At 47.0% G+C, this 14039-nt stretch overlaps 2 protein-coding genes across 2 annotated transcripts in view; one reads left to right on the top strand and one right to left on the bottom strand.

Moving 5' to 3' along the window:
- slc25a40 (solute carrier family 25 member 40) overlaps positions 1–14039 on the bottom strand; it is a 63358-nt gene that overhangs the window by 45314 nt on the left and 4005 nt on the right. Inside the window, exon 2 of the mRNA XM_084336835.1 lies at positions 13223–13289. The gene's annotated coding sequence lies outside the window, so the exon portion shown is untranslated. The remainder of the gene's footprint in view (positions 1–13222; positions 13290–14039) is intronic.
- The window catches only part of adam22 (ADAM metallopeptidase domain 22), a gene marked incomplete at its 5' end in the record, with an annotated part of 200552 nt that continues 195148 nt past the window's right edge, over positions 8636–14039 (top strand). Inside the window, 2 exons of the mRNA XM_084336828.1 lie at positions 8636–8723; positions 9046–9209. Of these exons, the coding sequence (XP_084192954.1) occupies positions 8636–8723; positions 9046–9209 (252 nt within the window). The remainder of the gene's footprint in view (positions 8724–9045; positions 9210–14039) is intronic.

A 14039-nucleotide genomic window follows, 5' to 3' on the forward strand; every position in this document is an offset into this window, starting at 1 on the left:
TGGCACCATCCCGCCAGGACCTTGACCTCTTCCAGGTAGGCCCTCTCGTCGTTTGCAGAGATCAGGCCCACCACTACTGTGTCGTCAGCAAATTTGATGATTGTGTTGTTGCTCCGCTGTGCCACACAGTCGTGTGTGTACAGGGAGTAGAGGAGGGGACTCAGAACACAGCCCTGGGGAGCCCCTATGTTGAGGGTGATGGATGAGGAGGTGCAGTTGCCTGCTCTCACCACCTGGGGTCTGCCCGTCAGGAAGTCCAAGACCCACTGGCAGAGGTCATAGTTCAAGCCCAGGTCCCTGAGCTTGGCTATGAGTTTGGAGGGGACTATGGTATTGAATGCCGAGCTGTAGTCGATGAATAGCATTCTCACATAGTTCCCCTGCCTCTTGTCCAGGTGTGATGCTGCTGTGTGCAGCACATGGGCTATGGCGTCCTCCGTGGACCTGTTGGGGCGGTATGCAAATTGCAGGGGGTCCAGGTTGATGGGGAGGGAGGAGCAGATGTAGCCCTTTACTAGCTTCTCAAAGCACTTCATGGCTATGGAGGTGAGAGCTACAGGGCGGTAGTCGTTGAGGCAAGCAGGCTTGGATTTTTTAGGTACAGGGATAATAGTGGACTTCTTCAGGCAGGTGGGGATGACAGCCTGTTCTAAGGACAGGTTAAATATGTCAGTGAATACCGGGGCCAGTTGGTCGGCACAGACTTTTAGGACGCGGCCGGGGATGCCGTCCGGTCCTGCTGCCTTCCTGATATTCACTTATTTAAAGGTCTGCCTCACCTCATGCTCTGTTACCCTGAACACTGAACACTGTTTATTAAGATACAGTTCTTCATTAGTCACTTTACAGTAACCATTCCTACTGTTGTTGTGAGGGCTGGCCCAGCACTGCATGCTTCTCAACGTCAATACGCACCTGAGATGAGTTTCCAATCAGCTCGTCGGGAGGCGTCTATTCGAAAGGCAACCGGTTTATGCTTCCGCGTTCCAGTTTTGCGCTCTGATTGGCCACTGCTGTTTCTGGTCGCACCAATCGTGTGACGGCAAGTTCTTTCACTGGTTAAAATTAAGCTTAGGTACTCTTTCGAAGTTGGTTAAGGTTAGAGTTTGTCTTAGAGCATGGCGATAGAACGCCAGCCCTGATTCCAAACTCTAACCTTAACCAACTTCGAAATAGTCGCCTAAGCTTAACCAACTAGGCGTTAGGTAGTTTGCTGCTGGTCGAGGCGGAAATGGGCGTGTCACGCGATTGGGCGCACATGTCACATGACCAGAAACGTCAGTGGCCAATCAGATTCGCAAAACGCATAAACCGGTTGCCTTTCGAATAGACGCCGTCGGCGTGACTCTTATACTAGGGTGACCATATTTTGATTTCCAAAAAAAAGGACATGCTGGCCCCAGCCTCAAGCTACTTAATGATACTTTGCACAATCGAAGCGGGCATGGCCACCTTCATTTCATTATGTCTTGTGTACTGTACTGTATGTGATGAATAAACCTCTTGAATCTTGAATCTCTACTCAAAGTTTACTCAAAGATGCCTTTATTGTTTTAACATATGCTTGGAAACATGCGCCCAGAAAAGTGGCAATATTTTTTTACCTGAACTTGAGGACTGCATACTTTTTTTGCAAAGCTTATCTTTATACTTTATGCTTATAGCACATGCATAAGCCTGGTCTCTTTTGAAAGATAACATTCTGAAGTTACTAATGCAAAAAAGAAAAATCACTTTTAGTGCTAATGAGTAACATAGGGCTGAACATGAGTTGAACTTGTGTACTCACGTTTTTGTGTAGTATAGTTGCTATATTCCAAAATAATATATATATTTTTTGTATAAGCTGGAAAACACCGCAAATCCATAGCCTGAAGGGACATGGGCCTGAAGGGACATTAACGTGTGTTGTCGGGCCTTACAAATACATTTGATTTTGATTTGATTAACAATAGGCACCAAGGCAACTGTCTTCACTAAACTGGATCTCCGGAGTGCCTACCATCTGGTCCGGATCCGTGAGGGCGACGAGTGGAAGACCGCCTTCAAGACTCCCAGAGGTCATTACGAGTACCTGGTAATGCCGTTCGGCCTCACCAACGCCCCGGCGGTATTCAAGGCGCTCTTGAACGACGTCCTTCGTGACATGCTCGATGAGTTTGTGGTGGTCTACCTCGATGACATCCTCATCTTCTCCAAGACTCGCGGAGCATGTCCCATCATGTCTGCCGTGTACTTGAATGCCTTCTCTGCAACCGGCTCTTCGTTAAGGCGGAGAAGTGCCGTTTCCACTCCGATTCGGCATGGTGGTGTAGTGGTTAACACTGTCGCCTCACAGCAAGAAGGTCCAGGGTTCAATTCCCGCTTTGGGGACCAGGATTCCATGATGCCAGGTACTCAGGTGGGGTATCTCCCAGGCCTTTCTGTGTGGAGTTTGCATGTTCTCCCCGTGCTCGCAAGGGTTTCCCCCCCGATAAGATAAACCCAATGCAAAAACATGCACAACAGATTGCTAACACTGTGGCATCCTTGACGAAGACGGACAGGAGCACTTGGATTGGTCCCCGGGGCGCGGCTCACGTTGACGCCCTATCTGCTCCCGGCTGCCCATGGGGGGAAGGACAACGGGATGGGAAAAGTGCAGAGAGACATTTCATCAGCGACTCAGTGCATGTGTGTGTGTGTTCCTGTGGGTCGCCCATCTCGTGTGTGTGTGTTAAAGAAACTGCATGACAAATAAAGACTTCTAGTCTAACAATTATTATTCCGTTGATTACCTTGGCTTCATCGTGGAGAGCAGCCAGACCCGAGCTGACCCCTGCAAGATCCAGGCCGTGGTAGAGTGGCCGGAGCCCTCTTCCCGGAAGGAGCTACAGAGCTTCCTCGGTTTTGCGAACTTTTACCAGAGGTTCATCTGGAACTACAGCCAAGTGGCGGAGCCACTTACCAAGTTGACCTCTCCCTCCCTGCCTTTCGACTGGTCTCCAGCGGCCTGCTCTGCGTTCCATTCCCTCAAAAACAGGTTCACCACCGCCCCGGTCTTACTCCACCCAGACCCCAAGAGGCAGTTCATTGTGGAGGTGGACGCCTCGGATACGGGACTAGGGGCTATCCTGTCTCAGCGGTCAGCGACGGACCAGAAGGTCCATCCATGCGCCTTCTACTCTCGCCGTTTCCTTCCTGCTGAGAGGAACTACGACATAGGGAATCGGGAGCTGTTGGCAGTGGTAGCTGCCTTGGAGGAATGGCGTCATTGGTTGGAGGGGGCCGAGGAACCGTTTACCATTTGGATTGATCATAAGAACTTAACGTACATCCGCGCATCCAAGCGCCTCAATGGCCGGCAAGGTGGGCCAGCTTCCTCAGTCGGTTTGACTTCTCGCTGACTTTTCGTCCTGGGTCCCGCAACACGAAGGCCGACTCTCTGTCCCGGCTACACACCAAGGAGGATCCAACTATGGAGGATCCGACTCCCATTCTCCCTGAGGCCAGGGTGGTGGAAGTAGTCACCTGGGGCATCAAGACCATTGTCAAGCGTGCCTTACGTTTCCATCCTGCGCCGAGCAACGTACCTTTTCGTCCCCGACTCTGTCCGGTCCCGGGTTCTCCAATGGGGCCACACCAGCCGGTTTGCCTGCCACCCTGGCGTCCACCGCACCTTCTCCTTCCTGGCTCGTTGGTTGTGGTGGCCCACCATGAGGAACGACGTCAGGGAGTTCGTGTTGGCCTGCACGGTCTGCGCCCGCAGCAAGGCCTCTCACCAAGCACCCGCCGGCCTGCTGCAGCCACTTCCTATTCCGAGCCGCCCATGGTCCCATGTGGCGTTGGACTTCATCTCTGGCCTTCCACCCTCCCAGAGAAACACAGTCATTCTAACAGTGGTGGATCGTTTCAGCAAGGGGGTCCATCTTGTGGCCCTTCCCAAGCTTCCATCTGCTTCCGAGACAGCGGACCTCCTGACGAGCCACATGTTCCGCCTCCATGGGTTTCCCCAGGACGTCGTCTCGGACCGGGGGCCCCAGTTCACTTCCCAGGTATGGCAGGCTTTTTGTAAGGGATTGGGGGCCACTGTTAGCCTTTCCTCTGGTTATCACCCACAGACTAACGGGCAGACGGAGAGAATGAACCAGAGCGTGGAGTCTGCTCTCCGGTGTGTTGCCGCCAAGAAGCCTGCATCCTGGAGCCGGTTCCTCCCCTGGGTCGAGTACGCCATCAACTCCCTGGTCAGCTCCGCCACCGGCCTCTCGCCGTTCGAGGTATCTCTGGGCTACCAACCCCCTCTCTTCACAGCACAGGAGTCGGAAGTGGCAGTTCCCTCCGTGCAGATTAATCTCGACCGGTGTCGTCGTGTCTGGGAGATCACCAGGACTGCGCTGCTCCGGTCGGGGAGCTATGCCTCCTGCCCCAGATCCGCCTCCTCCCGAGATGGTGGATGGGCACCCCCAGTGGAAGGTTTGCCGGCTCATGGACATCCGACGCCGAGGACGGGGGTTCCAGTATCTGGTGGACTGGGAGGTATACGGCCCGAGGAACGGAGCTGGGTTTCCCGCCAGCTCATCATGGACCCCGCCCTGATCACCGACTTTCACCATTCCCATCCGGAGAGGCCAAGGCCGGGCAGGTCGCCAGGTGGCTCCCGTGGAGGGGGGGGGGGGTACTGTGAGGGCTGGCCCAGCACTGCGTGCTTCTCAGCGTCAATTAACTTCACGCACCTGAGATGAGTTTCCAATCAGCTCGTCGGGAGGACTCTTATACGCGGTCTGCAGAGCACTCGTTGTCGGGTCGTTTTGTCACCACCACTCTACTGCTGTTCCCTCCTTTGGAGTTTGTTTGCTGTGTACTCTCTCTGCCTCCCCGTGGACTCGTGCCTCGTTTTCCTCTTCGACCTTGCTCCTGGTGAGTCTTATAGAAGACTATTTTTCTCTGAACATATATCCTCATTTTGTCCTGGACTACTGCCTTCGTCCGTTTTTCGTGTGTTTCCTTAAACACTGAAGAGTTGTTGAATTGTTTGTTACTGGACTCTGCCTTGTATTTTCTCCGTTTGGACTAATGACATTCTACGTTTCCTTTTTTCCCCTCAAGTGGGATAGCGTAATGCCGCAGAGCCCAACTTTGCTAAATGACATTCCCCTCAAGTGGAGTAGCATATGCTGCAGAGCCGCAGAGCCCAATTTGCTACTACTCAAGTTTCTGGACGCTGTTCTATCATTGTTGCACATTTCGGTTGTACAAAATAAATACGCCCTTTGTTTTTGGCTAACTCTGAATTACCTGTCTGTGTCGTGCTGTTGGGGTCGCATACAAACCATAACAGTTGTGCCTCCTAACGTAACATGTATTTAAGCATTACATCACGCGCAGGAGTGTTAGACCCCCCTAGGCATGCTCTAATTCTCATAACACACGACTACAAGTGGTGTAATGGCTTTTATACATTTGGCGCATTCATCCAACCTTATTGCTATACAATAAACACACATTAATTGAAGATTTATTGACAACCATCTGCAGAAAAGTGGTAAAAAAAAAAAAAAAAGAGAAGTTGCCTCCGTGTGTAGAAGCAGCTCAGAGGTGCGCTGTTTCAAAGCATGCCATCTAAGAATGAAGTGAGCGTGTGTTATTGGAATGATTGATTGAACATTTTATTAATGTCTGCCTTGTTTCGAACTGGTTATGCTTTGGCCCTCTTTCGAAGTCGGTTATGCTTAGAGTTTGAAATCAGGGCTGGTGGTCTATCGCCCTGCTCTAAAGAAACTCTAAGCATAACCGACTTCGAAAGAGGGCCAAAGCATAACCAGTTCGAAACAACAAGGCTTCAAAGCATGCCGTCTAACAGTGAAGTGAGCGTGTGTTATTGGAATGATTGATTGATTGAAAATTGTATTAATGTCCGCCTTGTTTCGAACTGGTTATGCTTTGGCCCTCTTTCGAAGTCGGTTATGCTTAGTTTGGAATCAGGGCTGGTGGTCTATCGCCCTGCTCTAAAGATAAACTCTAAGCATAACCGACTTCAAAAGAGGGCCAAAGCATAACCAGTTAGAAACAACAAGGCTTCAAAGCATGCAGTCTAACAGTGAAGTGAGTGTGTGTTATTGGATTGATTGATTGAAATTTTTATTAACAGTGAAATGAGAGTGTCCTTTTGACGAATGGCATCTAACAACACACTTCGCGCGATTTACATTTTGTTTAACAATGAGTCATGTGACCAACCAATTACATAATCCAACATTGTGTAAGCAACTAACACATTCCACGTGACAGAATCGTTTTTGAATGAGTCGTTATGACGCTATCAATACATCCCATTATTGTCTGCCATCTTGGTTTCATTCCTAAAACCACGAACGGCGGAGTGATTGTAATTCGGTCGTGGGCGCGTTCTGGGATCACGAGCGTGTGTTATGATAAATAACAACGTCTAACTTGACTGTTTCAGCCAATCAAAATTGAGAAATGTGCATGCCATTGTATAAACCGACATTATTATCTGATAATCAGACTAAATTACACTCCTTTAACTTCATTATTCATGAAGTATATTCAAGTGCTTACAGCTTGTCTGATTTCAGGTTTTTTTTCTTTTTTTTTCTATTATCTTTTTCCCCCTCCTTTTTCCGATTTTTCTCCCATCCCACTGTTAGTCGTTATGCCAATTCCCAACCCCCTTCCTGGTTGTTGCGCACCCCCCCCCTACTGTTGGTCCGGTAGGCCGGAGACTGTCACATGCTTTCCTCCGACACATGTGCAGCCAGCCGGCAGCCAGCCTGCATGGCAGCGCAGATTCTCATCGGGAGAGTGTAACGTGTGGAAGGTCACACTACCTTTCTCCAGATCCTACCCTCGCTGTGCAGGCGCCCCGACCGAACTGTAGGGGTCGCTGTCCACAACGCCCAGGACCCACCCACGGCTTCCCTCCCCCTAACTCAGCCAAACGAGTTAGTATAGCGATCAGCCCAAGCCAAGGCAATGCTGACTCTCCGGGAGTCGAGACCGCAGCCTCTTGCATTGGTGACGAGCACAATCTCCGCTACGCCACCTGACCGCCCTGATTTCAGGGGTTGTTATTCTGGCCAACAGACCTGATAGGGATATATATGCTGAATGGCCCGGTTGAAATTCCAACCAGAGAAATCACCAATCAGGGCAGCAGGTCCAGACCCTGAATCCCAAAATAATTCGCGTATAGACGGAGCCGCAGCTAGTCATTCAGGGTCAGAATCCAGGTGATTTTCCAGGACGAGTCCAGCTGCACTCATGTTACTCTTTCTAGAACCTCTCTGTGGTGCTGCATGCTATATGTGGTGCTGCATGCTAGCTGCACACGTCTTTTTCTGTTAGCAACCTTACCTTTGTAGCTTTCCAAAGAGCCACCTGGTGTGATCCTAGCCCTTTCAGAAGCTCTGTAATCCAGTTGGGAAGAGCAGTGTCCTTTTGGAGCCTTTATAAAACTAATATGAGTTTCATTATTACCCCCCTCTCTCTCTGATTCCCAAGACTTGGTAGAACACATTTCTGAAGCCAAATTGATTGTTCATTATTGTTCTGTGTTTAACAATATCTGAGATATTACATTTATACATTCATATATATGACATAACTGTAGCATATAGATTGATAGGCCAAGTTGTCCTGAAAATAAAGTTGTATATCACTTAATTTTGCAATACAGGGTTGAGGTTACACACATGTTGTGCATGAACCTTCAAGTTCCCTGATGCAAAATATAACATTATGGCAGCCCATCCCTATTTTGACCATTTTAAATGTGTGCGGGTCAGTGCGGGTCCCTCGTGATAGGGTTAAGGTGGGTATAGGCCTACCATGAAAAGAGATTTCAGATGTTTCAAATTCTAACAAAAGGCTGACAAACGTACAAAAGGATATCATCAGATGTGTCTGATATCATCTGGCAGTACCGTGTGATAAAACTCAGACAAGGGCAATGACCCCCAGAGCATTGTTGCATAGATAAATCCCCCAAATTAATTCATTGTCTGGTTGCTTGATTGGTTGTTTAGTTTATATCTCAATTAGTCAGCAGGCCACATATGTTTGAAGAATGCCATATCTGATAGAGTGATCCTGATCCATGATAATAAACCATGCAGTATGAACAAAGGATGCTCCTGCAGTCCTGCAGTGATTTTGTACAACTGAAGGCGGCAGACTCCATCGGTCCATCGGTCCGTTTGGAGCTATAGGCCAGGGCCCTCGGTTTCCGACATCCCATTTCGGCTCTCGCTGTTCACTCATATTTATGCATAAGGCGTTTCTGCAGTGAGCCACTGGATATTGATGTGTTATTATAAGGAGGTGTCTCCGCTCTCCTCCCTCCCTCCCTCGCTCTGTGTGTCTGTACCGTGGGGGCTCGGCGCGCTCCTCAGATGCGCGCTTGGTGTTCAGCGAGTCACACAAGAACCCCGATGGCCCCCAGCGCGAGGGACTGCGCTCACCAGACGAGCCGCGCGAGGGACTGCGCTCACCACCAGACGACCCGCGCGCGTCCGCACCCCTGCTGCCACCGTTCAAACCTCCCCTAGCGAGCGAAGACAGGACCCCGCGAGTCCGCTTTTGGAATACCGCATTGTTTTCATTTCCATCTCCACCACCCGGCAAGAAGAGATATGTGATGATGTGTCTGCGATGGTGGATTTCCCTTTTGTGCGTCTATGGATTGATGCATGTCGGTCACTCGAGCAATCCCGAACCCCGAAACGGTAATGTAATCTATTGAAGATATTGTATAATAGCAGGTAGCACCATTGTGATGCTGAAATAAAGGCGACCGGCTGTCGCGTTATCAGCGGTTTATTATATATCTGGTTCGGCTAAGCCATGAACAGATTTAAAAATATATATATTTATCCTATCAAATTACATTTTAAATAGGCAATCACATGAATCCATCATTTGAACTGAATTGTTTGTGTTTACAGAGTGTCTGTATCAGCGGTGTTCTCAGCGAGAAGGCAAGGGGGACATACATACATAGCCTATATCGCAGTCCTAATAAAATCCCTGTTTTTCCATCCTGTGCAGGAGACGCCTTGTCGAACGCGAGGGCTCTCCGTGATGCAAGCAGGTTCACCGGGAAGGAGGACACGGTCCCTCTCCGTCTGGTGTACAGCAGGCACAACCACAGCCAAATCACGCACGACGTGCTCAACACGAGAATTAAAGCCAGCACCACCACCTCCAGACAGGTATATTAGGCCTATACGTCGGAGGAGGATGGAGCCCCCACACGATTTAGCAACAGAGATGCCTTCAGTACTAACCCCCGTTGCCATAGCAGCCAGGAGACATCATCTCTGTTGTTTATGTTTTTTTGTTGATTCATCCCCCCCCCCCCCCCCCTGACGCCTAGTCTTTATACCCACTGATAAGCAGGGCCGTTGTATTTCCCGCCCATACTTACTTAATTCACAGCGATATCCAAACAAAATAGAAGCTTGGCGATATTTTGCCCGAGTTTATATCAGGAGAGGCCGGGCAGAGTGGAATAAAAATTCTCATACACAGTCAATTTAGCAGAGTAAATCTTACTCAAACTGAGTACATTTTACTCAGTTTGAGTAAAATGCACTCAGTTTGAGTAGAATTTACTCTGCAAAATGTACTGTGCTTGCATGCAGCCAGGTGGACATTGATTGATTGATTGATTGATTGAAAAGTTTATTAACAGATTGCAGAATGGGTACAGTACAGTACAGCTCAGTACATACAATTGTTAAGGGGATGCAGACCAGAGAAATACTTTCGTCTTGTTTACATCAGGGTCCCCCATTTTCAATTCATCATAACATATATGACATACATGACATACAGATAGACAGTACTGCTACATCTATACATTTATGACATATCAGATTTGCAAATACAGTACTGTTTGTAGGGGTGGACGGTATAAACGGTATACGGTATAAACGGTATGAATTTGCTCTACGGTATGGATTTTGCCTATACCGTGTAACCGGTAGTACAGCTCTAAAATAGCAATGACGTCATGTAACCACAGCGCGACTATTTCACTCGCATTTGCCCCTAAAAATAGATAGAATTAGTCATAGATAATAGATATGTGCGAACTGGAAAAAGTTATTTAGGAGGCTTCGCGCAGTGGGCGTGCCAGCCCCTCCCGCACGCATGTAAACACGGGTCTCCTAGTAGTCTAGTGGGACGGGACGTCTCCCTGAGCTAACGTTAGCTTAGCTACCGTTACAAAATGACCCAGTCAACTATTCACTTTTAGTTTAATACATGATGAGGCATTGTCTAACCGAACGGTATCTAGTCGGCCAGCTACCGATAGCTCCTGACATCAACAAACGCTCCATCAAGTCTAGTAGAGAGTAGACGTGTATGATAGCTCCGTTAGCCGTTAGCTCACGTTAACACAAGTTAGTTCACCGTTCAAAACGAAATGTCCCATTGAACTAAATAATTCACTGAGGCGTTGTATTAACGTTATATATCCGGCTAGCAGTAGCTACAGATAGCTCCTGATATCAATGTCTTATAACACTGATTCGATGCGTATTCGAGCTGAGGGCTTGTGAATGTGATTTAACGTTATACCAATACTAGGGCCCAGCTGCAGCGCCGGTGAATCCTGGCCGTAGCTCGAGGCTACTCGAGTATAGGTCCAGCTGCAGCTCCGGAGAATCCTGGCCGTAGCTAGAGGCTACTAATGTACACACAGACAGTGGAGCTTGTTGCGTGGTGGCGATGTCTCGCAGATAATACAAGTACAAGTCTAATTATATAATATATATATTTTATATAAAAAAAAAAAAAAAATTATATAAAATTAAAAAAAAAAAATTAATCAAAAACGATGATACCGTGATATATACCGTTACCGTCTATGCTTCAAATTATACCGTGATATAAATTTTAGACCATACCGTCCACCCCTAACTGTTTGTGATACAAAAGTGTCCAGAAAAAGAGTGTATATACATTTGGCATAGAAACTGTACATTGGAGGAGGTTGGGTGGGTGGGGTGGGGTTGGGTGGGTGAGGGCTGTACATTGGAGGTGGGGGGGGGGGGGGGGGGGTTGGGTAGGGGACACACACACATTTTACACTGTACATTGGAATACTGACAAAGCCTTACTTGGTCATTTACTGTACAACTAGGTTAGGACATTTGTAGGGGCCAGTTTCGAATTGCAGTCTCACATGTTTTTTGAGAGTGTTTTTGAAAGTGGGTAGTGATTCACATTCCTTTACAGCTTTAGGTAGGGCGTTCCACATTGATGTGGCATAATTGACAGGATGCCCTTATTATAAACAAGAGCCACGCTGCCATTTGGAACGTGATCAAAGATGACTGGGCCTATTTTTACATGTCGTTTCAGACATCGGTATAGGTCACATTGACTAATATGCTATTGTTTTGTTTGAAAACATTTGGCTAGCGCCAACGGACGATCAATTATTGGATGATCAATGCCCTTCCACCAGCAGCATCATCCCATTAGTCTTTTAACCCCTCCCTCCCTGACGCAGCTGTCTCACCTCACCTGCCCCAAATCCCGCCGCCCGTGGGAAATTTAAACATTCCGTGTCCTGATACCATCCTTCATGAATGGAATCGACCAAAAGGCTATAACGTATGACCTCATTAAAGTCGCCTTACACAAGAAGTGAAAACTCTCATAATTCACGAGGTCAGAGTCCATCCCCGGCCGTCTGGTTAAAAAGGATAACACGTTGGATGCTGGGACATTTAAACGGGTCTCCAAATTATTATATACACCGAATTAGAAATTGGTATCATGATCTACTCCTTCTCCAAACACTTTAGGTTCACTGTAGGTTAATTGTCTCAGGTTATAATTTCAGCAGGTGAGTCGGCCATCTTGTCATGTGTTTATAATCCCCGAGGTAGAGGCTTGTGTAGATCAGCCTGCTCACTGCTCCTCGTTAACGGTGTCACAGCGAGGGTACAGATGGTGGCAGACAGGGAGGGAGGAGTTAACCCTTTGTGTTTCACAAGGGACAGCTAGAGGCAGACAGTCACAGTAGTATTGTTACATCCATAGAAGTCTAATATTGAACTGTCTGTGATAACTTAAAGTCACCTACCATGCATGCTGTAGTGCTGTGGACTAGACAACACTATAGCCTATACTACTACTAATAACTATAGCCATCAAAGAGCCAGTATAGCCATTGAAGAGCCATTAGCCATCGAAAAACGGCAGTATCCATTGAGGAGCCAGTAGCCATCTAAGAACCAGTAGCCATTAGCCATTGAAAAGCCAGTAGCCATTAGCCATTGAAAAGCCAGTAGCCCAATTTTTGGAAAACCACGTAACATGACTTTTGTTCCTACTTAAAGGAACATGTCAACATTATGGGAAATAAAGCACTTAACATCTTCCCCAGAGTCAGACAAGAAGATAGATACTGATTTCCTCTCTGTGCGTTCAGTAGAAAGCTATAGAAGCCTGCATACTTATGTGTACTTAGGGCGGGTGTAGTTCGGTAGAAAATAGTTCCTATACATGAAACTACATATACTCGATTTTACCAATGCATAGGCGTAGACAAGCGGCTGCGACGTGAGTAGCGTTGTTCACATACTTGCCTGCATACTTGTGTGTACTTGGAGGATTGTAAAGTAAATCCAGATCAGAGCTGAATCATCCCTAGCCAACAACTATCTTCCTTGAGAGTGGCTACGTATCCGCTTCCATTAATTTGTGCTAAGCTATAGGCTAGCTTGCAGCCAGATCACTTTTCGACTGAACGCACAGAGAGGAAACTGTAGTGGTATCTATCCCATGATGTTGGTGTGCCCCTTTAACATAGACAGAATCTTGATTCAAATCACCTTTGTAGCAGTACAGTGTAAGCAGGACCTGGTTATGATTACAATTGTGTTAACAATGGGCTACTCGCCGACTCCAGAGCCAGTCAGCCTGAGCATGTAATTTCTCAGTTGACAGCCCACGTTTTATAACACCGTAGTATATAGGGTATACACTGTGTCAGCTAATGGTTACAAAAAAACACTTATCTAAGATGTATTAGTTACCTCAAGGTTCTTATGTACATACTGTATTGTGGGATGAGAGGGGGTGAAAGAGAGAGAGAGAGAGAACAGAGAAGGGAGAGAGAGAGAAAGAAGGGAGTGAGAGATAGGATAGCATCCTCATTTCATCTGATCAGGTTCTTATGATTCCCCAGGGAGTTGAAACTGACCTGCAATCAGCGGTAATGTCGCTCCAACCGGGTTTGATCTGTTTTCAGCTGTTTTTAGCCCACATACCTGAAAGGAATTTGTCAAATAATCCTGAGATGTGTGACACATAAAGCTATTTATAGACTTCTGTTACACGGCCTATTTTCAGTTTCCGATATAAACTACACCAGTTTAATGAGTAGTCAGTTTCAGATATAAATTACACCAGTTTAATGAGTAGTTTCAGATATTAACTGCACCAGCTTAATGAGCCAGTTTCAGATGTAAACTACACCAGCTTAATGAGCCAGTTTCAGATGTAAACTACACCAGCTTAATGAGCCAGTTTCAGATATGAATGAATGAATGAATGAATGAATGAATGAATGAATGAATGAATGAATGATGAATGAATGAATGAAAACTTTATTTAACAGATTGCAGAATGGGTACAATACAGTACAGCTCAATACACACAATTGTTGATTGATTGATTGATTGATTGATTGATTGAAAACTTTATTAACAGATTGCAGAATGGGTACAGTACAGTACAGCTCAATACATACAATTGTTAAGGGGATGCAGACCAGAGAAAGACTTTCGTCTTGTTTACATCAGGGTCCACCATTTTCAATTCATAGTGACATTTATGACATACACAACATACATGACATTTATGGCATAGGGACATACATGACATACAGGTATTTAGTACTGTTACATTTGTGACATATACGATATTCAAATATACAGTACTGTTACCCATAGATCCTGACAGAGTATATACATATGATGGGGAGGGGACTGTACATTAGGAGGGGGTGGGTGGGTGGG

Source organism: Notolepis coatsorum (assembly GCF_963971535.1).
Source record: "Notolepis coatsorum genome assembly, chromosome: 19".
In the NCBI taxonomy this organism is placed as follows: Eukaryota; Metazoa; Chordata; class Actinopteri; order Aulopiformes; family Paralepididae; genus Notolepis; species Notolepis coatsorum.